Source organism: Ahaetulla prasina, chromosome 4, assembly GCF_028640845.1.
Source record: "Ahaetulla prasina isolate Xishuangbanna chromosome 4, ASM2864084v1, whole genome shotgun sequence".
NCBI classification, from domain to species: domain Eukaryota; kingdom Metazoa; phylum Chordata; class Lepidosauria; order Squamata; family Colubridae; genus Ahaetulla; species Ahaetulla prasina.
Genome location: NC_080542.1, coordinates 13,496,688 through 13,523,392, shown reverse-complemented (window position 1 = coordinate 13,523,392; position 26,705 = coordinate 13,496,688). Strand labels below are relative to the sequence as shown.

General features: G+C 41.0%; 1 protein-coding gene across 1 annotated transcript; it reads left to right on the top strand.

Annotated features, from left to right (window-relative positions):
• The first annotated feature begins 581 nt into the window (after positions 1–581).
• Positions 582–25,762, top strand: LOC131198916 (vomeronasal type-2 receptor 26-like). Its single transcript, XM_058184189.1, has 6 exons — positions 582–801; positions 14,693–14,868; positions 15,988–16,854; positions 18,603–18,830; positions 19,955–20,081; positions 24,861–25,762. The coding sequence occupies exons 1-6, from the start codon at positions 582–584 to the stop codon at positions 25,760–25,762; spliced, it is 2,520 nt and encodes an 839-aa protein (XP_058040172.1).
• Positions 25,763–26,705: the final 943 nt, after the last annotated feature.

Below are 26,705 nucleotides of genomic sequence, written 5' to 3'. Positions count from 1 at the left end.
ACTGTAGGACTATAACTTGTTGCTGTCAATCCTTATGATTTATATTGATATATTGATCATCAATTGTGTTGTAAATGTTGTACCTTGATGAACGTATCTTTTCTTTTATGTACACTGAGAGCATATGCAGCAAGACAAATCCCTTGTGTGTCCAATCACACTTGGCCAATAAAATCCTATTCTATTCTATTCTATTGTCATGGACAAGATCTATCGGTATGTTGACTAGGAGTCAAAATGATAATCATGGCACATATTCATTTTTTTTTTTAATCCCATAGTTTCACAAAAATAGCCACTGTTGATTTTTGGAAAACATGTCAAGTATTCTTCAACTACATCATAGCAAAACCTTCCCCAAGCATATAATGACTATCTTCCTGCCATTACGAAAATTTCCGTAATTATTTCAAGTCCCTCTGGAGACCTAAGGAACAGAACAAAACAATGCAATAAAACTGTAGGATATTAATATTATCTTTTTTTTCCCTGTCTTGCAATGCAAGTGGAGAACTTAAAGCTTTTCCAGTCTGATTCTTTAGATGGTACATTTACACCCAAAAGAACATCTGTTCTCCAACATGATTTGGTTCCTTGCAACTTTATTAATGTTGTTGCCTCGGATCACACGTTATATTCCTCTCAGTAAATGCAGTGTGGGAGACCCAGTCCTTATTAAGCACAAGAAATATCATTCAGAGGATCTGGTTATTGGTGGAATCACTTCTCAAATTTCCATGTTTTCCAGTTCTATGACATTCATAAGGAATCCATCAGAAGAAACAGTTGATGATTTCATGTAATTATTACTTATTAGTTTGTATTGCAGAAAAGGAAAAGAAACAAGAACTAGCATAAAGAAAAGAGATAAAGGGAAACAAAGAACAAAGAAAAAGCAAAGGGGAAGAATAAAAAAAAAAGAAATAGAAAGAAGCAGCTTCCAAATTTCCTTACAGCAATTATAGGTACAAATATAAAGTTAACTCTTGATTCATGCAGTTATTTTTAAAGGGGAGGGGGAAGGGGAGGGGAAACCCAAGGTATTTATTCTGGCAAGATATTTGTTTGGGAGATTCTCCAGGGTTAAGGCAACATTTATTTTATTTAAAAAATGTATTGTGTGTTTGCATTTGTGATAATTATTTATATCATTTTTGTTTTCATTGTTTGAGTTACAATCAAGTAGGTCCTCTTTCCCTATTGTAGCAGCATTACAAAGTGACAGGTTATATTTTGTCATCTCAAACGATCTAAGTGCCAGAGCCCACTGTAACAGAATTGCCAAAAAGGCATTACAAGTTGTTAACCTAATCTTGCATAGCTTCTTCTCTGGTAATATTGTACTATTAACTAGAGCATACAAAACATTTGCTAGACCAATTCTCAAATACAGCTCATCTGTCTGGATCTTGCACAGCATATCGGACATTAACACAATTGAGAGTCCAGAGATATTTCACGAGAAGAGTCCTCCGTACCTCCACCCGTAATAGAATACCTTATGCCACCAGACTTGAAATTTTGGGCTTAGAATTACGCTGCCTTCGGTCTGACCTAAGCATAGTACATAAAATTATCTGCTACAATGTTCTACCTGTCAACGACTACTTCAGCTTCAACCCAACAATACACGAGCAAACAATAGATGCAAACTCAAGGTAAACTGCTCCAAACTCGACTGCAGAAAATATGACTTCAGCAACAGCGTGGTCAATGCCTGGAATCCACTACCTGACTCTGTGGTTTCTTCCCCAAACCCCCAAAACTTTAACCTTAGACTGTCTACTGTCGATCTCACCCCATTCCTATTCCACAGGCATTTCCACCCACATTTGGGGGGAGGAGTGCATCTTATAATCCAAAAACTATGGTATATTAGCCTATAGACCACATCAATGTACAGGTTCAAACACATATTACCTATAAAATTCCTAAACATGTAAAATAGAATAAAAAGACATAAAATAATATTACTTTATCACCCCTGCAATCTACTCTAATCAGGCCCACGTATGCCAATATTATATCCAGATCGGGGTGAAATCTAAAAATTTTCCCTACCGGTTCTGTGGGCATGGCTTAATTGGTGGGCGTGGCTTGGTGGTCAGATGGCTTGGTGGGCGTGGCCAATAACAATAAATAATAAAAATAATAAATAAAGTATAAAAAACAATAAGAGGTACCAAAAACCAACTTTCACACTTTACACACACACAACATAACACAACACAACTGACTCACACACAATGTAAAAGCAGCTGCACTTCAAACTTCACATAGCCACAAGAAGCTCAAAAACCAACTTTCACACTTTACATACACACAACACAACACAACACAACTGACTCACACACAATGTAAAAGCAGCTGCACTTCACACTTCACATAGCCACAAAAAGGTCAAAAACCAACTTTCACACTTTACACACACACAACACAATACAACACAACTGACTCACACACAATGTAAAAGCAGCTGCACTTCACACTTCACATAGCCACAAAAAGGTCAAAAACCAATTTTCACACTTTACACACACACAACTAACACACACACACACACACACAATATGCCACATACAGCTTTCTGATATTTTGTGTGTTTGTGTAGTTAGAGTGAAACACTACAGAAACACACCAAATCTCAGAAAGCTGCACAAATATTTTATTTTATTTTATTTTATTGTGGACTTCAAATCCCAGAGTTCCTCAGCAAAGCCAGCCAGTTGATCACAGAGGAAATAGATTAGCTGAGCGATTGATGCTGTCTGACTGAAATGAAACTAGAGCTTTCAGGCTGGAAAGAGAGCCATGTGTTCATCAGTAATCAGGTAAGTGCCTTAAAATCTCTATTTTTACTTGTAGAAAACATGTTTTCTACAAGTAAGAGTACAAGTAAGGTTCTGCTGTTTTTTACTTTTAAAGGCCTGTTTCGGCTGAAGCAAAACCGGCTTTTAAAAGTAAAAAAAACCAAACCTCTGCAGACGGTGCGGCTCAGCAGAGGCAGGGAGGGCAGGGCCAGGGATTTTTGCTACCGATCCTCCGAACCAGCCGCCGCCATCGCTACCAGATCGCGCGATCCTCTCCGATCCAGTAGCATTTCACCCCTGATCCAGATAGAAATATTCAATTTGCATATCAGAGCCAGGGGAATCCAAAATCTTCAACTGTAGTAATTCTGAATATTAAGGACAAATTCACAAATCTCCCATTATTAATTATCAACAGGCACAGCCCTTTTCTGTATGCAGCTACCATTGCTTTTCAGAGTATAGCAAGATAAAAAGAGAAGGCAAGCCATTTTGCTGCTATGATTGCCTTCGGTGTCCAGCAGGGGGAATTTCTAAAAAGACAGGTAAGATTAATAATAATAATATACAGAATTTACCTGATATATTTCACGGAATTTCAATTTAGACTTTGAGATAGTTGTTGATTACTGATAGAAGGATTTTTTTGAACTGTACCAACATAGGACTCAGGGTGCAATGGGAAATCATGATTGTGTCTTCCAAAGGATACATCAATGAATATGTAGAATTCCCACTGGATGGTTTTGTTTATAAACTTCCTTTGCTACATGAAATGAAGCAACTGTCCAATCTGGAACAAAATGGAAATCCATGCTAAATGTTTCCAGCTTGGATAGCTTATAATGCCATGTGCATATAATCCTGCAGAATAGAATAAAAAATTTCAGCAGCAAAATTATATCAGACTTGCGACATCTGCCTTTGACTGAGCAAAAAGGATTTGATTACATGGAAGAGCTATGGGAACAGTAGGCTGAAATCTACAGTAGTGGCCAAAATTGTGGAAATCTTTTGGGGAAAGCGTATTTTCTAAAACTAGCTAATAATACCACTTTTTTGGGGAGTAGTACCATTAAATTATATATCAATGGAAAGATAATTTAATCAAGAATGTAGTGCAATAACTTTTATGAAGGATTTGCTATTAGAATAGCAATTACAGTATAAAGAAGAAAAGTGAAACACGTAGAAAAAATGAGATGTACAAACATTATCACCATAGAAAAAACAAGATATACAAAAATGATCACCATGTCAGTTAATACTTAGTTGGGTGACCTTTAGCATGAATTATGGCCTTATAACATCTTCCCATGGAGTGAACCAAGTCTTTTAGTTCTGCAGCTGTTATAATGTGCAACCAAGATTGAATGATTGCGTCTATTAACTGGGTTTTATTGCTGGGTCGCTTCTGACTAACAAGTTTCTTTCGTCGGCTCCATCGATTTTCAATTGGGTTAAGGTCTGGGCTATTCCCAGGCCATTCCAGCAGTGGAATATGATTATCTTGAAACTCCCCAAAAAAAAAAAAAAAGTGGTGTTATTAGCCAGCAAACCTCAAAAATACACTTTCCCCAAAAGGTTTCTGCAATTTTGGCCACTACTGTAGTCTAAACAAATCTTACGCCTGTTATTTTCATCAAGGAAAGTTATTCGTAAAAAGCAGTCAATTATTTGGGGTTACCGTTAAACAGGATATTGCTCTAAATAAGGATATTTCAGGACCTAAAGGCTATTTCATCTGCCTCTTTGAGGGAGATGGGCAGTTCAAAAATGTCAAATATAAATAAATATTGACTGATTAATTATCTGAATGCATACCCTATTTTAATATTTTACCAATAACCAAAGGGAAATCTTTGTCTGATGAAAACAACAACCGGCAATCATGCGTCAAAAACTTCTAACTCCATTCCTACTACCACCATTATTGAAATTTTCTGTAATTTTGGTAGATGGACTACAATGAATTCATTACAGAGGAGATGAAAAGATGGGCAACCTTTCTTTCCCATTTTTCCCCTCACTCCATTTTTTCTTCCCAATAAATAAATAAATGCATAAGAGCACAAACGTGCCTACCGTTCCTGTCCTATTGTTTTTTCTTTTCTTCTTCATATATATATATATATATGCTTGTACCTCCTAATATTTACTCATATATATGTTTATATATTATATAATCTTTTTGTATGATACTTATATATATTGTTGTGACAAAATAAATAAATAAATAAATAAAATTAAAATAAGCTTCTAGGCTATACATCTAAATTCTTCACTCTGCCTTTGAATTGCATTTGAATTAGCTTCTAAACCAGGGGTGTCAAACTCGAGGCCCGTGGGCTGGATGCGGCCTGAGATGTGGTCAGATCCAGCCCGCAGGGCGGTCCTGCTCTGCTCAGGGCAAAGAAAGATTGGGCCAGTGCAGCTTCAGCCTGTGTTCTGTCTCCGTCCTCACTTTGGAGTAACGAGCTGGCCTACAGCCAGTGGATACACGGCTCCTTTCAGTCCTGGCCGAGAAAATGCAGCTGCCTGCCAAAAGGTTCAAACAGATTAAGACTTCAGCTCACTTCGACATGTTTCAGCTAATTTGCTTCCCGTGGAACTGAGAGAAGTCCCAAAACTCTTTATATATCCTGTGGAGCCCCACCCTTCCCTTTGATGATGCCGCCTGTCTAATCTTCTAAAGCGTGAGTCGATCCAGGCTTGATTAGTATGATTATCAGCTGCATCTGTAGGCATAGCCGGAGGAAGGGAGGAATCAGGGGATGTCGGCCTCATTACGTCCTCCAACTGGTCTGGTTCTGGCTCCTGGAGCCAGGCCAAAGGAATCAGTGCTCCTGAAGTAAGCCTTACCAGCCCTTCCCCTTCACTCTCAGAGTCACTTTCAGGCATGGAGCCAGATTCGGAGGCTGGAGCCACAACAGCCTGGTTTACCTGGTGTGAAGAGGAAAGATCAGGCCAACATAGCTTCAGCCTAGTCTATCCAGTTCAAAGAGGAAAGATCTGGCCAATGTAATTTCAGCCTCGTCTACCCAGTGCAAAGAGGAATGTTCGGGTCTGCCTGGTATCAGTCTGGTCTACCTAATGCAGAGGAAACATGCCAGCAATTGGGTGAGTGGCATCAAGCTGGCCACACCCACCAAGTTGGCCATGCTTACCCAGTCCCCCAAGGTCAACCACAGCCCTGATGTTGCCCTCAATGAAATTGAGTTTGTCTTCCCTGTTCTAGACCATATTTATCCATTCAACAAACACCTTTTACCACCCATATGGCCAAAAATGGCCATTTGAGATATATATCATTATAATTATTTATTTTTCAGATCCAGATTACTGTTTCAATGCTCAGAAGGCCAATATCCAAATGAAGCTCACAATCTTTGCATTCCCAAACACATCATATTTTTGTCTTACAAAGAACCTCTGGGTCTCACACTGACAACCATTGCTTTATTTTTTTTCCATCACTTCAGCTTTCGTGCTTAAGATCTTTATCAGTCATTGGAACACTCCTATAGTAAAAGCCAACAATAGGAACTTCACTTTTGTTCTTCTCATAGTTCTTCTGCTCTCTTTTGTCTGCACTCTGCTGTTCCCTGGGCAGCCCAACCAAGTGAAATGTCTCACATGACAAACTTCTTTTGGCATCATCTTCTCTTTAGCCATTTCTTATATATTAGGAAAAACAACCATTGTTGTTCTTGCCTTCATAGCCACCAAGCCAGGCTCCAAAATGAGGAAATGGGTGGGGAAAAACCTTGCTATCTCTATTGTCCTGTCTTGCTCCCTGGTGCAGATCACCATTTGTATAGTGTGGGTGACTATTTCACCCCCATTCCCAGATTCTGACATGCACTCCATGCCTGAAGAAATTGTCCTGAAATGCAATGAAGGTTCAACCACAATGTTTTATCTAGTCCTTGGTTTCATGAGTTTCCTGGCTGTGATTAACTTTATAGTGGCTTTCTTTCCTAGGAAGTTACCCGATAGCTTTAATGAGGCTAAGTTTATTACCTTCAGCATGTTAGTCTTTTGCAGTGTCTGGATATTATTCATTCCCACCTAGTTGAGCACCAAGGGAAAGTACATGGTGGCTGTGGAGATCTTCTCCATTTTGGCTTCTGCAGCTGGATTACTGGGCTGCATCTTTTTCCCCAAATGCTACATTATTATCCTAAGGCCTGATTTAAACAGAAAGAAACAACTGATAAAGAAACAAATTGATTTCTTCCTTTCATTATGCTATAACTTCTCTAAGCTGTAACTTCAGACATATTTCTGTGGTTAAGATACTGCATTCATTTTGTTTTGCTTTAATCATAAATAAAATTGTGATACATGCAGTTACCTTATAAGTAAGATATATTACAGGTGGATTTTTGTGAGAAACAGATATGCAATGCAGCTACCGTAAGTGCAGCTACCATAAGAGCTGTTGAAGGTTACACTTAAAACCATAATTTCTAAGTTTAAAAAAGAATTATGAAGTGAGGAAAAATGATTTATATGCATGTATTAGTTGTGTGATGGGAGCAATATACACAGATGCCATTAAGGTCTTTCAATTAAAGCCATTGTCTTCTAACTAAAATTGAAGTAGTACATAACTTCATATCTCTATGTATCCATATAAATTACAGATTTAACTCAGGAAAACAACTAAATAGAATCTCAATTTTTGTATTTCAACAGATTAAAAGGTTTTCTTCAAAATGGATGTTGTTAACTTTCACTTCTTATAACTTGGAGGATAGAATCTCAAACCTTCCCAATTACCTTAACAGCCTTATATTTGGGCATGGAAATTATTCATTGTCTATTTAATTCTTCTAGTAATTTTGAAATTTAGCAAATCTTGCCTGTCTTTCAACAGGTATTTCATAAATAAATAACAACAGCTAATGAATAAAAAGGGAGTTTAAAAGCAAAAAGTATATGTGTGAATATACATACTAAAACACATGAATCCATTATTTGCATGTGATGATTTTCCTGAATGTTATAATCAAGAAATATCAAGCTCTATTTAACTATTAAAGTTGTTATAGTGTTTTATTTTTTATACTGAATTACATTCCCACACTATCAATTGCCAGACTTCAAAGAAAGGCCTCCAAGTGTCAGACTTGGAAGCCATCTTTCTACCTTTGTGCCTTCAGGCTTCAGGCCTGACACAAGCCTACCATGGGAAGTTGGGAGGGGTGATAGCATACAGTGAAGATGATTGTAGTCATAATAAAATTCTTTGTAGAAAGTCAAGGCCAAAGTGCCCTGCAGCTGTGCGGAGAAGAAGAGGAGGATATCTTCTGTTCTGGACTATATATGATTGGATGTGTGGTGGACATGTGGGTGAGGGGTAAGGTGTTGAACTTTCTTTTGGGTGTGGAAAACCCAGAATCTCTCAGATTCAGGTTTTCCCAGATGTGCCAATATGACATCTCTAATAAAAGTTAGCTTTGAGGAATGTCAAGCCTCTGAGTTTGATTTCATGTGGAGTGTTACTTGGAACCCTGACAATAATCCAAATCTCCTTTCAAACTAAAGCAGCGTCCACAAATTTCAGGGAGCTGTTTGGGGTCCTGAGCCCCAAGAGGCAACCCGATTCTGGGTGGCACAAAGACTCAGAGAAGATGGAAGAAGAAAAGAAGTCCACAGAGGGAGCAGCAAGCATGGGCTGAGCAAATATTTCTGAGACCCTCTACTCTCCCTCCCTGGCGATTGAGGAATCCATGAAGACCGTGGATACCAACAATGGCTGAATGATCTAGAATTAGGGGATTTAGTCATCAACCCCTTGTCATGGTCAGATCATTCTCTCCTTCGACTTGACTTCCGAACTGCCAACCCACACCGCAGGGAGACGGAGCTGACTGTTTCCCAGGCGCCTGATGGACCCAGAGAGGTTTCTAACGGAGCTTGGGCCACTTCCTGAGGACCTAGATCACAGCTCGGTGGAAGAACGAGTCGCCGCCTGGGATAGGGCGGTGGCAGGAGCTTTGGACCGAGTCGTTCCTTTGCGGCCTCTGACCCGGCCGATCTTGACTAGCTCCTCGGTATTCTGAGGAGCTGAGAAAGATGAAGCGCCGAAAAAGATGCCTAGAGAGTGATTGGAGGGCCAGCCACTCTGAATCCAACTGAACACTAGTTAGGTCTTATATTCAGACCTATCTAGTGGCGAGAAGAGTGGCAAAACGTGAATATTTTTCCGCTCTTATTGCATCGGCAGATAATCGCCCAGCCGCCCTGTTTAGGGTGACCCGCTCCCTACTTCATCAGGGAGCTCGAGAGGACCCCTTGCAGGGTCGTGCTGAGGATTTTGGCCAATATCTGCACGATAAAATCGCTCAGATTCGGGAAGGTTTGGACTCTGATAGGGTAGATTCGAGTGGGATGACAAAGGCTGTTCTTGATGATATTATCTGAGATGAGTTCGACTCTGTGGGTCCCGAGGACATGGACAGGATACTGGGGAGGCTGAATGCGACCACGTTTATTGGATCTGTGTCCCTCCTGGTTGGTATTGGCCACATAGGAGTTTACACGAGGCTGGCTCCAGGGAATTGTTAACGCTTCCTTGATGGAGGGTGTCTTCCCATCCGCCTTGAAAGAGGCGGTGGTGAGGCCCCTCCTCAAGAAGCCTTCCCTGGATCCAGCTATTTTATCGAATTACTGTTCTGTTTCCAACCTTCATTTTGTGGCAAAGGTTGTTGAGCGTGTGGTGGCACGACAGTTTCCCCAGTACCTGAAAGAATCTGTCTATCTCGACCCGTTTTAGTCCGGCTTCCGACCGGGGTACAGCACAGAGACGGCTTTGGTCACGTTGGTTGATGATCTCTGGAGGGCTTGGGACAGGGGTTGTTCCTCTGTCCTGGTCCTATTAGACCTTTCAGCAGCTTTTGATACCATCGACCATGGTATCCTGCTGCGGCGGCTGGGGGGATTGGGAGTGGGGGGCACCGTTTTTCGGTGGTTCTCCTCCTAACTCTCTGATCGGTCACAAACGGTGTTGGCAGGGGGGCAGAGATCGGCCGTGAGGCACCTCATATGTGGGGTGCCACAGGGGTCAGTCCTCTCGCCTCTCCTCTCGCATCTATATGAAGCCGCTGGATGAGATCATCCGTGGTTTTGGGGTGCGATGTCATCTGTACGCTGATGACACTCAGCTGTACATTTCCACCCCTAACCACCCCAACGAGGCCGTCAAAGGTGTCTGGAGGCCATGCGGGTCTGGATGGGGAGGAACAGGCTCCAGCTCAATCCGTCCAAGACTGAGTGGCTGTGGATGCCAGCATCCCGGTACAGTCAGCTGGTTCCATCGCTGACTGTTGGAGGTGAGTCATTGGCCCCTATGGAGAGGGTCCGCAACTTGGGCGTTATCCTGGATGCTTGGCTGTCGTTAGAAGAACATATGACGGCCGTTGCCAGGAGAGCTTTTTATCAGGTCCACCTGATTCGCCAGTTGCGTCCCTTCATGGACCAGGATTCCTTATGCATGGTCACTCACGCCCTCGTCACTTCCCGCCTGGACTACTGTAATGCTCTCTACATGGGGCTCCCCTTGAAGAGCTCCTGGAGGCTCCAACTGGTCCAGAATGCGGCTGCACAGGTAATAGAGGGAGCTACTCGTGGTTCCCATATAACACCTCTCCTGCGCAAGCTGCACTGGTTGCCGGTGGTCTTCTGGGTGTAATTCAAGGTGTTGGTTACCACCTTTAAGGCACTCCATGGCACAGGACTGGGATATCTACGGGACTGCCTGCTGCCACCAATAGCCTCCCATCGTCCTGTGTGCTCCCATAGGGAGGGTCTCCTCAGGGTGCCGTCAGTCAATTAATGTCGGCTGGTGACCCCCAGGGGGAGAGCCTTCTCTGTGGGGGCACCTACCCTCTGGAATGAGCTGCCTCTGGGTTTGCGTTTATTCCCCAACCTTCGGACCTTCCGATGTGAGCTCAAGACTTTTCTGTTTCACCACGCAGGGCTGGCCTAATTTTAATATAGTTTTTAACGTGGGATTTATTATTGTTTTATTGTTTTAATGGAATTCGGCCTAATTGAATTAGATTTTTATAATTACTTTTTAATTTATTGATGAATCTATTTTATGATGGCTGTAAACCGCCCTGAGTCCTTCGGGAGAAGGGCGGTATAGAAATTCAAATAAACTAAACTAAACTAAACTAAACCGTCAGCTGGGTGCCGATGCTAGAGCAGAAATTGCAACAGGACCTGGCCATGCAGGACAAAGCTGCAGGAGTTACCCCGATTCAAGGAACGCTGTGGGAACTATGCACCACTCAGTGCCACAGCAGCCGCACCACTGGCGTACTGAAGAATGGGGATTCTGTCACTGTTGTGCATTCAGTCAGTACCTGTTCTGTCCTCCTTCACCTCCGTCCAAGTGATGGCTTAATTAGCCGGCACTATCAGCTCTGGCAGCAGAATAGCGAGCATCTGCAAAGTATCTCTGTTATCTCCCTTGGCACCGATGAGTCACCCAGGAACAAACTTCAGCTCTTAGTTAATCAGTTGATTTGCCTGCTACGAAGAGGCACAGCAATTCTTGCTGCCTTTATATCCTGTGGGGTGTGGCTCCATGACTCAGCACTTCCTAGGCCTGCCCCACCCCTGCTTCTGTTGTTCCCTCCTCTCCTGCCTACGAAACCTAGGGTCCATCCAGGCCTGATTGCCATCAACTCGGTCTGAAGGCATGGCCTGGGGGGGGAAGAGTCAGGGGATGGAGGCCTTGTTATCTCTTCCATCTGGCCTGCCTCTGGCTCCTGGAGCTGAGCCAGAGGACCCGGTGCTCCAGAGGTAAGTCCTGACGGCCCTTCCCTCTCACTTTCCAAGTCACTTTCTGGAAGGAGGCCCGGCTTGGGGGGCGCAGACACAACACTACCAGGTCTCTCGGAGCAGTTGAGCCAACTCAGCATGAGCGAGGCGGCCTAGCCTTTCAGCACAGGCCAGCCTAGGTGGACATTGGCACAGCCAACATTCATCTTTCCAAGCCAGGGAGCTGCAGTGCAATGGACCGAAGACTCAACCTCTTTTCACTCGGTCCCAAGCCACTCAACTCCCAGCCTGATGTTTCTGCAACCCCAAGCTGCAACCCCTCAACAGGTACCAGTGATCCCGCAACAAGCTCCAGTCCAGCAGCAAGTGCCTGGCCAGCCACCTGAGCAAACCCAGCTGCCAGACCCATCGGCTGCTACTCTTGAGTTCTTGAGGTCCATCGGGTCCATATAAGGACTTAGCTCGGCTTTTCATCTGGGGATGTTACTTGGCACCCTGACACCAAGGTCCCTACCAGCTCTATTCTGATTAATTGATCAATAGCCAGGAGCTCAGGAAAAATCTCAACTTAAAGACTCCCACACCATCGAAGAGAAGGTCATGTCACCCAGATTAAGATCACAGCAGAAAAACTAAACAGCAAGTCACCCCTTCTAAGATTTGCCTTCGTTACTTTTCACATCCAGTTTCTCATAGTCATAGGCACTAGGTCACAATCAAATGACAACCACAATTGTGTTTGACATAAACATCAACTGGGTAGTTTTGAGAGAGGGGGAAGGATAAAACATTGTCTATCTCCAGTCTACAACATAGTCCTTTTAACAATTCTATTAAAGGTCCACACCCATTTCCAATACTCAGTTGACCCTGATAACACAGATAAATCTCCAGGTGGCCTCAGTGACTCTCTTTGTTGTTGTTAGTTGCAAGTCATGTCCGACCCATCGCGATCCCATGGACAACATTCCTCCAGGCCTTCCTGTCCTCTATCATCCTCTGGAGTCCATTTAAACTCATGCCTACTGCTTCAGTGACTCCATCGAGTCACCTCGTTCTCTGTCGTCCCTTTCTTCTTTTGCCCTCAATGACTCTCTAAAAGAATGCAAATGATCAGCTATCTGCAAGGAATATAAATCCTTCCATTCCCCACCATCCAGTCAGAAGCTTCTTGGATGAGAAGCAAAATGTCTTCACAGAAAAACGAAAAAGTCCAGATGCCTCTTAAAAAAGAACATTGGGGACAACCATGAACTGGATAACTGAGAATCTCCATAGACATTTGATTTAGTCATTCCCTCTCGTCCATAAGAAGAACAGAATGGTAAACCATTTATGAAAGTATCAAATTTATGGACTTCTTGTAAGCACCACAAATCAAGGTTGAATCAATCAATTATAACAGTATCATCCATACATTTTGTAAAACAAATGAATTTTACTATAATTCAAGGACTTTTTGCTGGAAAAGAGTAATTAACTCTTGGTCATCTAAGACTAAAAAGCTGTATTCAATAAAAAAAAGTTTCATTATCTGCCAGAAATATTTTTGATTGGATATGGCTACTTTCTCATTTTGGTAGCCTACTGCAAGTGCAAAACTGAATTCCGTGTCATTCCATATATACCAGTGCAAAGCTGAAAAGATTTGTTCTTTTTCCTTTTAATGTTATTTATTTGAGTATTTATTTCCCTTGGTTTTTATTTATTTTTGATTGTGATCTTTTTTTCTCCCTTATTGCTGCTACCTAGAAAGCAACAAACCGCATCACAATTAGATCAATTATTATTGCTACAATTTCATGAAACTGTTGATCAACAGTGGTTGTGCCCTTTAATTGACCACATTTAATTCTACTCTCCTGAACCCTAGGGAGTTACAAACAGCACAGTGAATTGGAATCCAAATCATACTGGTGTTATTAATACTCTTTGTTGCTAAACATATTCAAAGATGAGGCCTGAAGGACAAGGTTGTGTGAGTCTATTTTTCCTATACTTTTCTGCCTTCAGATCATCCAAGAGAAAAAGCCAGAATGTTAGATTACCCTATATGCAGAAGCCAAATCAATTATCATTTGGGCAAAGCACAACTGAAATTTGCTCTGTTGCTCTTCAGACTGTGGCTGTTAATATGGTTTCCTCGGGTTATGTGCCATGATGCTAAATGCACCCTCAACAACCCTAGTATTAAATATAAATCTTATCATTCAGGTGATCTCATCATTGGTGGCATTATTTCCTTGATTTATGTGATATCTAACCTGATCACCTTCAAAAAAGATCCATCAGAAGAGTTACTTGATGATCCTATGTATGTAAATATTTTTTTCTTAACTATACCAGTTCTGAAATGTGGCTGATTAAAGGGTTAATGTATTTTGAGAAGGGCATAAATGATTGTAAGACAACTTTCACTCCCTTTCAGTTAAACTTTCTCTGCTCAGAGATTCTACTATATCATTTACATATTTTATAATAAATGGCTAGAAGCAAGACCGTGCTCGGCTTCAACTTTATAAAATTTCCCACTACAGTTGTCTTGGTCTCATTTAACAGATATATAACTTCCCCCAAACTCTCTGCTTTCTAGATTCTTCTAGCTTGAGTGCCAAACTTCAATGGCACCAAAAAAAATCTAGCATAGCATATCAGCTTTTCTCTAATTCAATCCTCTTGACAATGGAAAATCAATCTTTGAAGCTGCAGATTCTGTATATGTTTTAGATACTACTAAGTACAATAGTGGACCTTTAAAAATCAGGTACTATACAAATATAGAACACTATAAAGAAATTATCTGCCAAATATCTAATTCGCTATTTCACTCATGAAACTGAGGACAAGTATTTTCTACACACTTTCTTTGAGGGCATAGAGTTTATATTTTGGACCTTGATGTTAACAATTATTATTAATTTGAAATCCTCTGTGTGGAAATGTTACTGTTATGACCCTCCTTTGAAGCTTGTTTCTGCAGAACTATCTACATATCTTGTCCTTGAACTTTGCTGTAAATGAGATCAACGCAACTCCTCAGATCTTGCCAAATATCACTCTGGGCTTTGGTGTATCTAACGGCAATTTCATGGCAACATGGGCATATCTTGCTTCTATGGAGCTTCTTTCTTCACATGACAGTTTCATTCCCAACTACAGATGTAACATCCACCAAAATTTAGTATGTGTTATTGCGGGATCCAATTCTCATAACTCTCGAGTAATGGCAGACATATTGAGCATTTACAAGATTCCACAGGTAAGACCTGCCCAAGAAACCAAGTGATGTATATCTGTGTCAGGAACCCTTCCTCTTTAATGAAATTTTCTCTGTTGCTTGTTACTAATGGAAATCTGAACATAAGTAAAATTTGGTCACATGATACTTTCAAATTTCCCTGTCCTAATTTACAGAAAAGCATTTTGTGAAAAGATATCTTGTCTCCACTTTGTCTCAAAGGGGCTTTTTCAAAAGGCAACTGGACTGTTTTTTCCGTGAGGAAGGAGAAGACATCTCACTTCTCATCCAAGAAGCTTCAACAGTTATGGCAGGATGGTGGGGTCAATCCAATGAAAGGTCATGTATGAGAAGCAAAACATCTTCATTTTCTCATTTTCTTTTTCATTTCCAGTTGCCTTTTGAAACAGCACAACCATGACCTCCATTAAATTAAATCTGAAAATTCTGTTGTAAGATCAAGAGGAAACAGGACAAATCCTCTTGATCTTACAACAGAATTTTCAGATTTAATTTGAAATATTTCTCTGTTCCTTTCCATGAAAGTTTCATATAAGGTTGAAAAACAGACTGTCTCTTGGAGTTAGGAGTGTTCCGTCACTGTTTTTAAGGAAAGTTGGACAACTGTGCATTGGATTTCTACCTTTGGAAGGGGATTGGAATATATGATCTCTGAGGTGCCTTCAAACCTATAGTCCATGGGTTTATAAAAAACAGTTTACCTAATCTAGTTGCCATTGGCTATGTAAAATGGTTATGCTTGTTTATCAAATTTCTTTTCTTCAACCTGCACTTTTAGAAAATGATGGTATCTCTTACCATTGTGGTAGAAGGTTCTACTCTTATGTAATATACTTTAAAAAATCATGGCAGAATGAGATCTTGCAAGATATTATTAATATAATTTTACAATAAAGCTAGGACTGTTATTCATTGTTTTGTTTCTTGTATAGACTACATCAAAGGGCTAACAACGAATTACAATTCTACAAGTATTGGTCCCACTCCTTTCCTTTGACTCTCCTGAAAACTGTTGCTCTTCTAAAACATTCCCCATATTGCCTCTGCTTTTGTGGATTTTGTGAAAGAACATCCAAAGATTTGATACCAAAAGACTCTTCTTTTCTTCTCTTTTTTCAGATTACATATGGCTCTGCCCCAGTGATTGATAACATAATTCATGAAGTCTTCTTCCATCAAATGTTTCCAAATGAACATCTTCAAATTATGGGCATTGTCCAATTGCTGCTGCATTTTAGTTGGACCTGGATCGGGATAATTTTTCATGCGAATGACGTTGGTGAAAGATTTCTGAGGGAAGAGCTCATTATGTTTTCTCAGACTGGAATCTGTTTTGATTACATTCAAGAGTTTCCAACGGAAATTTTTTCAGATGAGATGGGAGAACTACTGGATAGTTTTCTTGAAATATACAAAGTCATTATGACAAGTACCTCCAATGTTGTCATTTTATATTCAGAAAACCAAGTGATGGCATTTTTCAGAATGATCTCTGTTTCAGAAATTGTGGATACTGTGGCTGTGGAGAGAAAAGACAAAGTTTGGATTTTGCCAGCCCAAATGGAATACGCTTCTGTTCCATTTCAAAGATACAGAAGAATGGACTTCATCCATGGTACTCTTTCTTTCGCAGTTTCATCAAAAGAATTATTAGGATTCAATAGATTTCTTCAGATGAGAAACAATGTTCCAGAAGAGAAAGACAGACTTTCACGAGTCTTTTGGGAACAAGCCTTTGGATGTTCCTTGTCAACTTCAACTTTAAAGCCAAACTCAGAGAAAAGATGTACTGGGGAAGAGAAGCTGGAGGCTCTTCCAGACTCTGTTTTTGAACTGAGCATGACTGGGCAAAGCTACAGTATCTACAATGCAGTCCATGTTGTGGCACATGCTCTCCAAGGCATGCTTACTTCCTACTCCAAACACAGAGCAATGACCGGTACCGGTATTAGTAAAAGGAAACTTCTCGATCATCAAGTATGGCAGGTAATCTCCTGCATTTATTAATTTAGCAAGTGATTTTTATTTCCATAGCTTCAACTCAGTGGTGGGTTTCTACCGGTTCGCCCCAGTTCAGATGAACTGGTAGTGGACATCATCACAGACACTCTGCGCATGTGCTCCCGGTTCTGTACCGGTAGCGAAGGTAAGAGGAACCCACTACTGCTACCACTGTACACAAAGTATTTCAATATAAGGTGGAAAAATGATCTTGTTGTAGAAATGACAAGACACAAGCCAGCTCCTCTGGGAAGGAAGGGTTTATTATATGCGCAGGTTCAAGTACAGAACAAGGCTGTAAGTCTGAACGAGTTAGGGGTTTTCCAGCAAGGCTTTATATACCTTATAGCTACGTGCAAGCAGCAAATACATCGTCTCAGCATGTTACATTCCATATATGGGTATAATTCCAGGAATAACAGAAATGGGGAACTGATACTATATCAGGGGGTCACATAAACATGTTTACCATTATTGCAAAGTACATTTTCTGCAGAACAGCAGGATGTGGTTATCCGAGCTTAGCACATTTCTGGGTGGTACATGGGTATATGGTCTATTGAGCAAGCGTCTTCTCTGTTACCGCTGACAAGCCTTTTTATTTGCTTGACCAAAGATGTCTCTAGGGCCTGCAGACACAGGCCCGGACACAGGCCTGCCTATTAGGGTCTCAGGTTACCTTAGCAACCCACCTAAATCTAGATGGATCAAAATGTTTACATCTCCTCATTCTATATCAAATGGTTGATTTCTCCCAGAATGTTTCTTTCTGTGTGACCCAGATATTGTATTACTTGTATATTCATGTTTTATGTGGTCTTTCTATAATATTAGAATAGAATAGAATAGAATTTTTTATCGGCCAAGTGTGATTGGACACACAAGGAATTTGTCTTGGTGCATATGCTCTTAGTGTACATAAAAGAAAAGATACGTTCATCAAGGTACAACATTTACAACACTTATTATTATAAATAAGTGGTACGAATTCTGGTTTATAAATTTACAATTACTCTAATATCTGCTGATCAAAATGGGTATGCCTTCTCCCTGGCATTGTTCAATTACATTCTAATTAATCAACTTATTTGTAACTTAATGTAATTAAATTTATTGATTACGATGTATGGAAGAAAAAAAGGATCCCTAAAATTTAGGAATTTGGTGGAAGCACTTTCCCTCCTTGGAAAATGTAAGGGAAATGATGCATAGACTTTTTCTCTTAACACATAAAGTAGAGAATTTTGAAAGGACATAACTAACCCTGCAGTATCGCAGGATAAATCATTGTTCACTGCCAAGAGTTCAATCCTGACAGACTCAAAGTTGACTCAGCCTTCCATTCTTCCATCCTTCCAAGGTCTATAAAATGAGGACCCAGATTGTTTGGGGCAATATATTGACTTTGAGTGCTGTAAAGCACTGTGAAGCGGTATATAAGTCTAAGTGCTTGTTCTAGTTAGATGCATAACATTAAGAGAGAAGAACAGGACAAAATGTTGGCAGTTTCAGACTCTGAGAATGAAAATTGCTGGTAATGGAGGCATGTATCTTTAAATCAAACTAGGGTTGTTAATACTTCCCTGACCCATTTGATAGTTCTTCTGGCTGCTGTGGATGGAGCTGATGGATCAGCACCATTATTTAAGAGTGCAGCAATATTTTTTGAAATAGTATTGCTGTTTATTTTTGCCATTCCTGCATATTAACTTCAGTGATATTCTTCCCTTGAGCTTCATCACTACCTAAGAAAAGTCTCATTTAACAACACTGCAGGAGAAAACATTTTCTTTGACCAGAATGGGAAGGTTGCAACTGGCTTTGACATTATCAACTGGGTCACCTTTCCAAATCAATCCTTTCTTAGGATCAAAGTTGGAAAAGTAAATCCATCAGCTCAACTAGAAAGCCTTTTCTCTCTATCAGCAGATAACATTGTCTGGGCCAACCTTTTTAATCAGGTAACTTCTATTCATTTTCAAGGGTTGCATTGATGCTGCAGCTATGTCTGGATAGTTTTTTGAATAGTTGAACAAATTAATAAATAAGCTAAATGAAAATTAGTGTTTTTGATTCAGAGGACTTTGAGGAGAATTACGTGTAAGAAATAGTAACTCATGAACTCCTAGCTCTGTGCTAAGTAGACTTAATCTTTGAATTATTTATTTATTTTATTTTATTTATTTATTTTATTAAATTTCTATACCTCCCTTCTCCCGAAGGACTCAGGGCGGTTTACAGCCAAATATAAAACAATATTCATAATACAATTAAAAATACTATAAAAATCTAATTAAATTTTGGCTCCCATTAAAACTGTTAAAACGATAATAAAATCCCAATTAAAAACCATAATAAAATTAGGCCAACCCTGCGCGATGAAACAAGAGGGTCTTGAGCTCGTGTCGGAAGGCCCGGAGGTTGGGGAGTGATCGTAACCCCGGAGGAAGGTCATTCCAGAGGGTAGGAGCCCCCACAGAGAAAGCTCTCCCCCTGGGGGTCGCCAGCCGACATTGTTTGGCTGATGGCACCCTAAGGAGACCCTCCCTGTGGGAGTGCACAGGTCGATGGGAGGCTATCGGTGGCAGAATTATACGCAGAATAAGAGAATTTTCCATTTACATAGCTTATTATGCCATATATTCTATGAAATAACACCAGTCATGCACACCAGCATGTAAGGTTTCAAAACTCTAATACAAAAATGAAAGGGCAGATTCCTTGAAGGTTATAATTTCTTAGATTAATGCTTAAATTCTAAATGTATTTTACTTTATTTTAGAATTTAGAATAACAGAGTTGGAAGGGACCTTGGAGGTCTTCTAGTCCAACCCATGGCTTAGGCAGGAAACCCTATACTATTTCAGACAAAATAGTTATCCAATCTCTTCTTAAAAAGTTCCAGTGTTGGAGCATTTACAATTTCTTGAAGCAAATTAATCCACTGATCGATTGTTCTAATTGTCCGGAAATTTCACCTTCGTTCCATGTTGCTTCTCGCCTTGATTAGTTTCTACCTTTTGCTTCTTGACCTGCCCTAAGATGCTTTGGAGAATAATAGCTTCACTCTTTCATTTATTAACAGACACCACCTCTTTCTTTGTGCAATGATCATTGCTCCTTTGGTTACAGCAAGATCAAAATAAAAGGGAAACCATTTTGCTGTTACAGATGCCTTCGTTGCTCAGAAGGGAAAATTGCCAATCAGACAGGTAAAAGATGCCACTCAAGAACTGTTGATGTGCTTTTAACTCTGCAGGTCAATAATTTTGTTTTAGGATGGAAGATTCAAGCGCAAAACCAAGAAATAACTTTGAAAACTCATTTTGTCACAGGAAATAACAAAAGTAAAACGATGTGTAAATTTATTTTTAAAAGGTGATTCTATTTCCATATTGTTTTTCCCCAATGAATGTGAAAGACTGTGGATTATATGGTACCTTTCGTACAAGAAACTTAAATGAGTCACATAAAAGGACGTAAGCCAGTTTTTGAAAAATAAATAAATCTAAAGGCATTTTTTGGGAAATAAAGGTCTGCCCTTCATACTAAAGTATGCATAGGTAAAGGTAAAGGTTCCCCTCGTTGCCGACTCTAGGGGGCGGTGCTCATCTCCGTTTCAGAGCTAAAGAGCCAGCACTGTCCGAAGACGTCTCCATGGTCATGTGGCCGGCATGATGAAATGCCAAAGGCGCACGGAACGCTGTTACCTTCCCACCAAAGGTGGTCCTTATTTTTTCTACTTGCATTTTTACGTGCTTTCGAAACTGCTAGGTTGGCAGAAGCTGGGACAAGTAACGGGAGCTCACCCCATTACATGGCAGCACTAGGGATTCGAACCGCTGAGCTGCCGACCTTTTGATTGACAAGCTCAACATCCTAGCCCCTGAGCCTTGGCAGAAGCTGGGACAAGTAACAGGAGCTCACCCCATTACATGGCAGCACTAGAGATTTGAACTGCCGAGCTGCCGACCTTTCGATCGACAAGCTCAACGTCCTAGCCCCTGAGCCACCGCGTCCCCTAAAGTATGCATAGTCACTGCATATATACATTGTTTTGATACACTGTACAAATAATCCTCAACACACAGTCATTTATTTAGTCACCATTGAAAGTAACAACAGCACTGAAAAAGTGACTTATAATCATTTTCCACACTTATGACCATTGCAGAATCCCCATGGTCACATGGCCAAAATTTGGATGCTTGACAACTGGTATGTATTTATGGTGGTTGCAATGTCCCAGGGCCATGTGATCATGTTTTCAGACCTTCTGACAAGCAAAGGCTACAGGGAAGTTAGATACACTCTTTGTTACAATATCTTTGTTACTAATTTAACAACTACAATGATTCACTCAACAACTATGGCAAGAAAGATCATACACTGGGCAAAACTCACTTGTCAATTATCTGTAATGTGCTCTGCATGGGGTCTTCTCTTGAAAACTCTCTGGTTTGCTTAAAACGTGGTGGCCCACATGGTTTTATGTAAGTCTACATTCACAGTAAGTCTACGGGACCGCCTACTGCTACCGAATACCTCTCACCGACCCGTGCGCTCTCATAGAGAGGGACTCCTCAGGGTGCCGTCAGCGAGGCAATGTCGTCTGGCGACGCCCAGGGGAAGGGCCTTCTCTGTGGGGGCTCCCACCCTCTGGAACGAACTGCCCCCAGGACTTCGTCAGCTTCCGGACCTTCGGACCTTCCGCCGCGAGCTTAAAACATACTTATTTAATTGCGCAGGACTGAGCTAGATTTTAATTTACGGGTTTAAATTGGGTTTTATTCTTATATTTTTAATTATTAGGCTTTTAGAATAAGTTTTTAAATTGTTTTTAGACTGTATTTATCTGTTTTTAAATGCCTGTAAACCGCCCTGAGTCTTTTGGGAGATAGGGCGGTATATAAATATGAATAATAAATAAATAAATAAAATATGTGTCACCTCGCTTGTGGGAGATCCATTGATTACCAATTTTCTTCCAGAACCAAGGTGCTGGTTATCAATTTAAAACCTTAGCCAGGTTTTTTGTTTTTAAGATTCATCTCTTCCTACCCAACCCAGCAGATTTGGAAGTCAGGATTTTTATGGCTTCCCATCAGGGGTGAAATGCTACCGGTTCGGAGCAAATTTCCCTGAACTGATAGTGAAAATGCTAATGGTTCGTCCGAACCGGTAGTAAAAAAATTCTTTAAAAAGTAAAAAAAAAAGTTCCCACGATGGCACGGCACAGCTGATTGTTACAACTGATCGTCGGAACCTTTTTTTTTTTTTTTACTTTTTAACGCATTTTTTTACTACCGGTTCAGGCAGTAGGTAGTTAAAAAATGTTTTTAAAAAGTTTTTTAAAAAGGTTCCGACAATCAGCTGTAACAATCAGCTGTGCTGTGTGATCATGAGAACATTTTTTTTTTACTTTTTAAAGCATTATTTTTTTCACTACCTATTGCCTGAACCGGTATTTTTGCATAAGGTGTGATAGTTTGTTTTTGAGCTCTCTGTGACTCTGAGTTTCTTGCATGTTGCAGGGGCCATTTTGTGTGAAGTCCAGCTGCTTTTGCACTGTGTGTGAGTCAGTTTTGTAGCTTTTGTGTTCACCAACTGTGATAGTTGGTTTTCCCGGTCACATGACCACCACGCCACACCCACCCAGTCACATGACCACCAAGCCACACCCACCAAGCCATGCCCACATAAGCAGTTCAGAAAATTTTTGAATTTCACCACTGCTTCCCTTCCTGTTAAGGAAGTCCATCCAGTTAGATGAAGATGAAGAGCCTTTTTATAGTGGCTCAATCCTTGAAGAACATCATCCTCTGGTGGCTCAACAGACTAATGCAGTCTGTTATTAACAGCAGCAACTTGCAATTACTGCAGGTTCAAGTCCCACCAGGCCCAAGGTTGACTCAGCCTTCCATCCTTTATAAGGTAGGTAAAATGAGGACCCAGATTGTTGAGGGCAATAAGTTGACTTTGTATATAATATACAAATGGCTGAAGACTATTGCTTGACATAGTGTAAGCCGCCCTGAGTCTTTGGAGGAGGGCGGGATATAAATGCAAATAAATAAATAAAAAAAATCCTGGTAGATTTGTGACTGGTTCCCACTGTGATGCTCTTTTGAAATACCTTGAAAACATGTCTTATAGCAATCCTAGGGATCCAGGCTGATGCAGGGCACATCAAGTGATTTGTCTGAATAGTGTTTCCAGGGGAATGGAATGGAATGACTTTTTTTATATGGCGCCTTATCTTCAGAAGACACCCAGCATTACCATGAGTTAGGCAGCAATATGAATCTTTGATCAATAACTTACCAAGTAAAGTCAGAGTAATTACTATGCTACTCTTCTTACCCAATTTAGTTATAGAACTTTCCTGGTCTACAACCTTTCATGTAGGTTAGATATCAAGTTTGGAAATTCGAGGCCAGTGATGGCTAACCTCTTTGGAACTGAGTTCCCTAAATGTGTGCGTGCATCTAAACCAGGTGTGAAATGTAAAAATTGTTACTACCGGTTCTGTGGGCGTGGCTTGGTGGGGATGGGGGTAATGTGACTGGGTGGGCATGGCCAACTTTTTTTTTCTTTTAAAAGCATTTTTTCTACAAGCTATTTGGCCGAAGAGGCTGTAAAAAAAATGCTTTGAAAGGGTTCTGGTGATCCCAGCTGAGTTGCCTAATCGCCAGAACCCTTTCAAAGCATTTTTTAACAGCCTCATCAGCTAAAGAGCTTGTAGAAAAAATGCTTTGAAAGGGTTCTGACAATCCCAGCTGAGCCACGCGAACATAAGAGGTTATTTTTTCTTTTAAAAGCATTTTTTCGGATGAAGGAAAAATGCTTTTAAAAGTAAAAAAAAACCCTCTGATGATCAGGCAGCTCAACTGGGCATGTGGGGGGAAGGCAGGGATTTTTGCTACCAGTTCTCTGAACCACTCTCCGCCATCGCTACCAGATCGGGTGATCCGGTCCAAACCAGGTGTTCTGTCCTCCCTTGCCTCCGTCCGAGTGATGGCTTAATTAGCCGGCACTATCAGCTCTGGCAGCAGAATAGCCAGCGTATGCCAAGAGCCTCCGTTATCTTCCACGATGCTGGTGAGTCACCCAGGAACAAACTTCAGCTCTTAGTCAATCAGTGGATTTGCCTGTTACAAAGAGACACAGCAGCTCTCTCTGCCTTTTATATCCTGTGGGGTGTGGCTCCATGACTCAGCACTTCCTAGGCCTGCCCCACCCCTGCTTCTGTTGTTCCCTCCTCTCCTGCCTACGAAACCTGGGATTGAGCCAAGCCTGATTGCTATCAGCTGGGTTTGCAGGCATGGCCTGGGGGGGGGAAGAGTCAGGAGAAGGAGGCCTCGTTATCTCTTTCGCTTGGCCTGCTTCTGGCTCCTGGAGCTGATCCAGGGAGGCCGGTGTTCCTGAGGTAAGTCCTGATGGCCCTTCCCCCTCACTGTCAAATCACTTTCTGGCAGCAGGCCTGGCTCCAAGTCACTTTCTGGCAGGAGAGTCAGCTCGGGGGTCGCAGACACAACACCAGGAGCATTTCACCCCTGATCTAAACTCCCAAAATGCAATGCATGTGTGCCCCCCCATACATGTTCTCCACTCCCATGCATGCACACATGGCCCCCTGAATGCACCCCCATGCATGTGTGTGGCCCCTGCACACACCTCACCCCCTGTGCATATGCACACACATCCGTATTTGCCCCATTCCCATGCACATGCCCCGCCACCCTGCGCATACACATTAAAGACCCCAAAACAAGTTGGCCAGCAGGAGACGCATGTGCATTCACAGCAGAGGTGAACTGGGGCAAGGTCTTGTGTGCCAACAGAGAGGGTGCTGCCTGCCACCTCTGGCACGTGTGCCATAGGTTCGCCATCACGGTTCTAAACACTGAAATAGCCTTCATCTGAGAGTTGGGAAAGGCTGAGCTACCTCTGAATTCTTACATGTTTGACAACTCTATTTCCTCTTCCAGATTCAGATGACTGTTTCCCATGTCCTGAAGAAAACTATCCTAACAAGGAACAGCTGCTTTGCATTAAAAAACATACAACCTTCTTGTCTTACAAAGAACCCTTGGGAATCACCTTGGCAAGTGTGGCTTTCTTCTTTTCTTTAATCTCAGCCATGGTACTGGGGATTTTCATTAAACAGCGGGACACTCCCATTGTCAAAGCTAACAACAGGAACCTGACCTATAGTCTTCTAGTTGTTCTCTTCCTCTCCTTCCTTTGTACTTTGCTTTTTGTTGGACAACCTGACCAAGTAAAATGTCTCATGCGACAAATTGCTTTTGGCATCATCTTCTCTGTAGCTCTTTCATGTATATTGGGGAAAACAACTATAGTCGTCCTTGCTTTCTTGGCCACCAAACCAGGCTCCAAAATAAGGAAATGGGTGGGGAAAAGGCTGGCCAATACTATTGTCTTATCTTGCTCTCTGGTGCAAGTAACTATTTGTAGTGTGTGGCTGGCAGTTTCTCCCCCATTCCCAGATTCAGACATCCACTCCATGACTGAAGAGATTGTCCTGGAATGTAATGAAGGCTCAGGCATCATGTTTTACATTGTCCTTGGCTTTATGGGGTTCTTGGCAGCCATCAGCTTCACGGTGGCCTTTTTAGCTAGAAAATTACCTGATAGCTTTAATGAAGCCAAATTTATCACCTTCAGCATGTTGGTCTTTTGCAGTGTCTGGGTTTCATTTGTTCCCACTTATCTGAGTACCAAGGGAAAGTACATGGTGGCTGTGGAGATCTTCTCCATTTTGGCTTCTGCAGCTGGATTGCTTGGCTTTATCTTTTTCCCCAAATGCTATATTATTGTTATGAGGCCTGATTTGAACAGAAAGGAAAAGCTGATAAAGAAACAAAACTGAACCCCTGTCTTATTTATTTATTTAGTAAGTTTCGCTCTTTAGTTCAAACTTCGTTCTGCTTTCAATTTGATAAAGTTAGTTCAGAATCAATCCTTTTTCACAAAATAATCATGAGTAACATATGCACTTTATGCCTTTATTTCAGAGGTAGAATAGGTTTTTTTAAAAAAAGCAGGAAGAGTCATATATATTTTTCTTGAGTTACTTGTAACTTGATGCCAATACTCCATGTCAAAATGTTATGTTATGTAGAAAAGACCAATTTTCAGAAAAACCTGATTTTAACTTCAAAAGCATACAACAACATGCATGTGGATATTTTGATGGAATTCTGAAAGGTGCTTTTTCAAAAAGCAACTGGACTTCCTTTGTTTTTTCCTTGAAATCCAGTTGCCTTTGAAGAAAAGGACTTTTGAGATAACCATCATCAGGATTACTGAGAATCTCCATAATTACACTGTCTTTGCACCACAACAAATAGAAGTAAACAGTATCTTTGCACAAGTCCAGATAAAAACAACAACAACCCTATTGGTTTGGGAATATTGAGAGAAGAGAAGGAGGTAGGAGTGATATTTTATATATATATATATGGGTCTTGGCATTTTCGGGTCTTTTCCCATGTAAGGTTTTATTTATTATTTATTTATTATTTAAATTTTTATACCGCCCTTCTCCCGAAGGACTCAGGGCGGTTCACAGCCAGAATAAAAAATACACAATAATACAATATAAATACGATTAAAACACAATTAAAAAACTTATTAAATTGGCCAAGATTAAAAATTTAGGATAAAAACCCATTAAAAACCCATAAATTTAAAAACTAACCCAGTCCAGCGCAGATGAATAAGTGAGTTTTAAGCTCGCGACGAAAGGTTCGGAAGTCCGGAAGTTGACGGAGTCCTGGGGGGAGTTCGTTCCAGAGGGCGGGAGCCCCCAC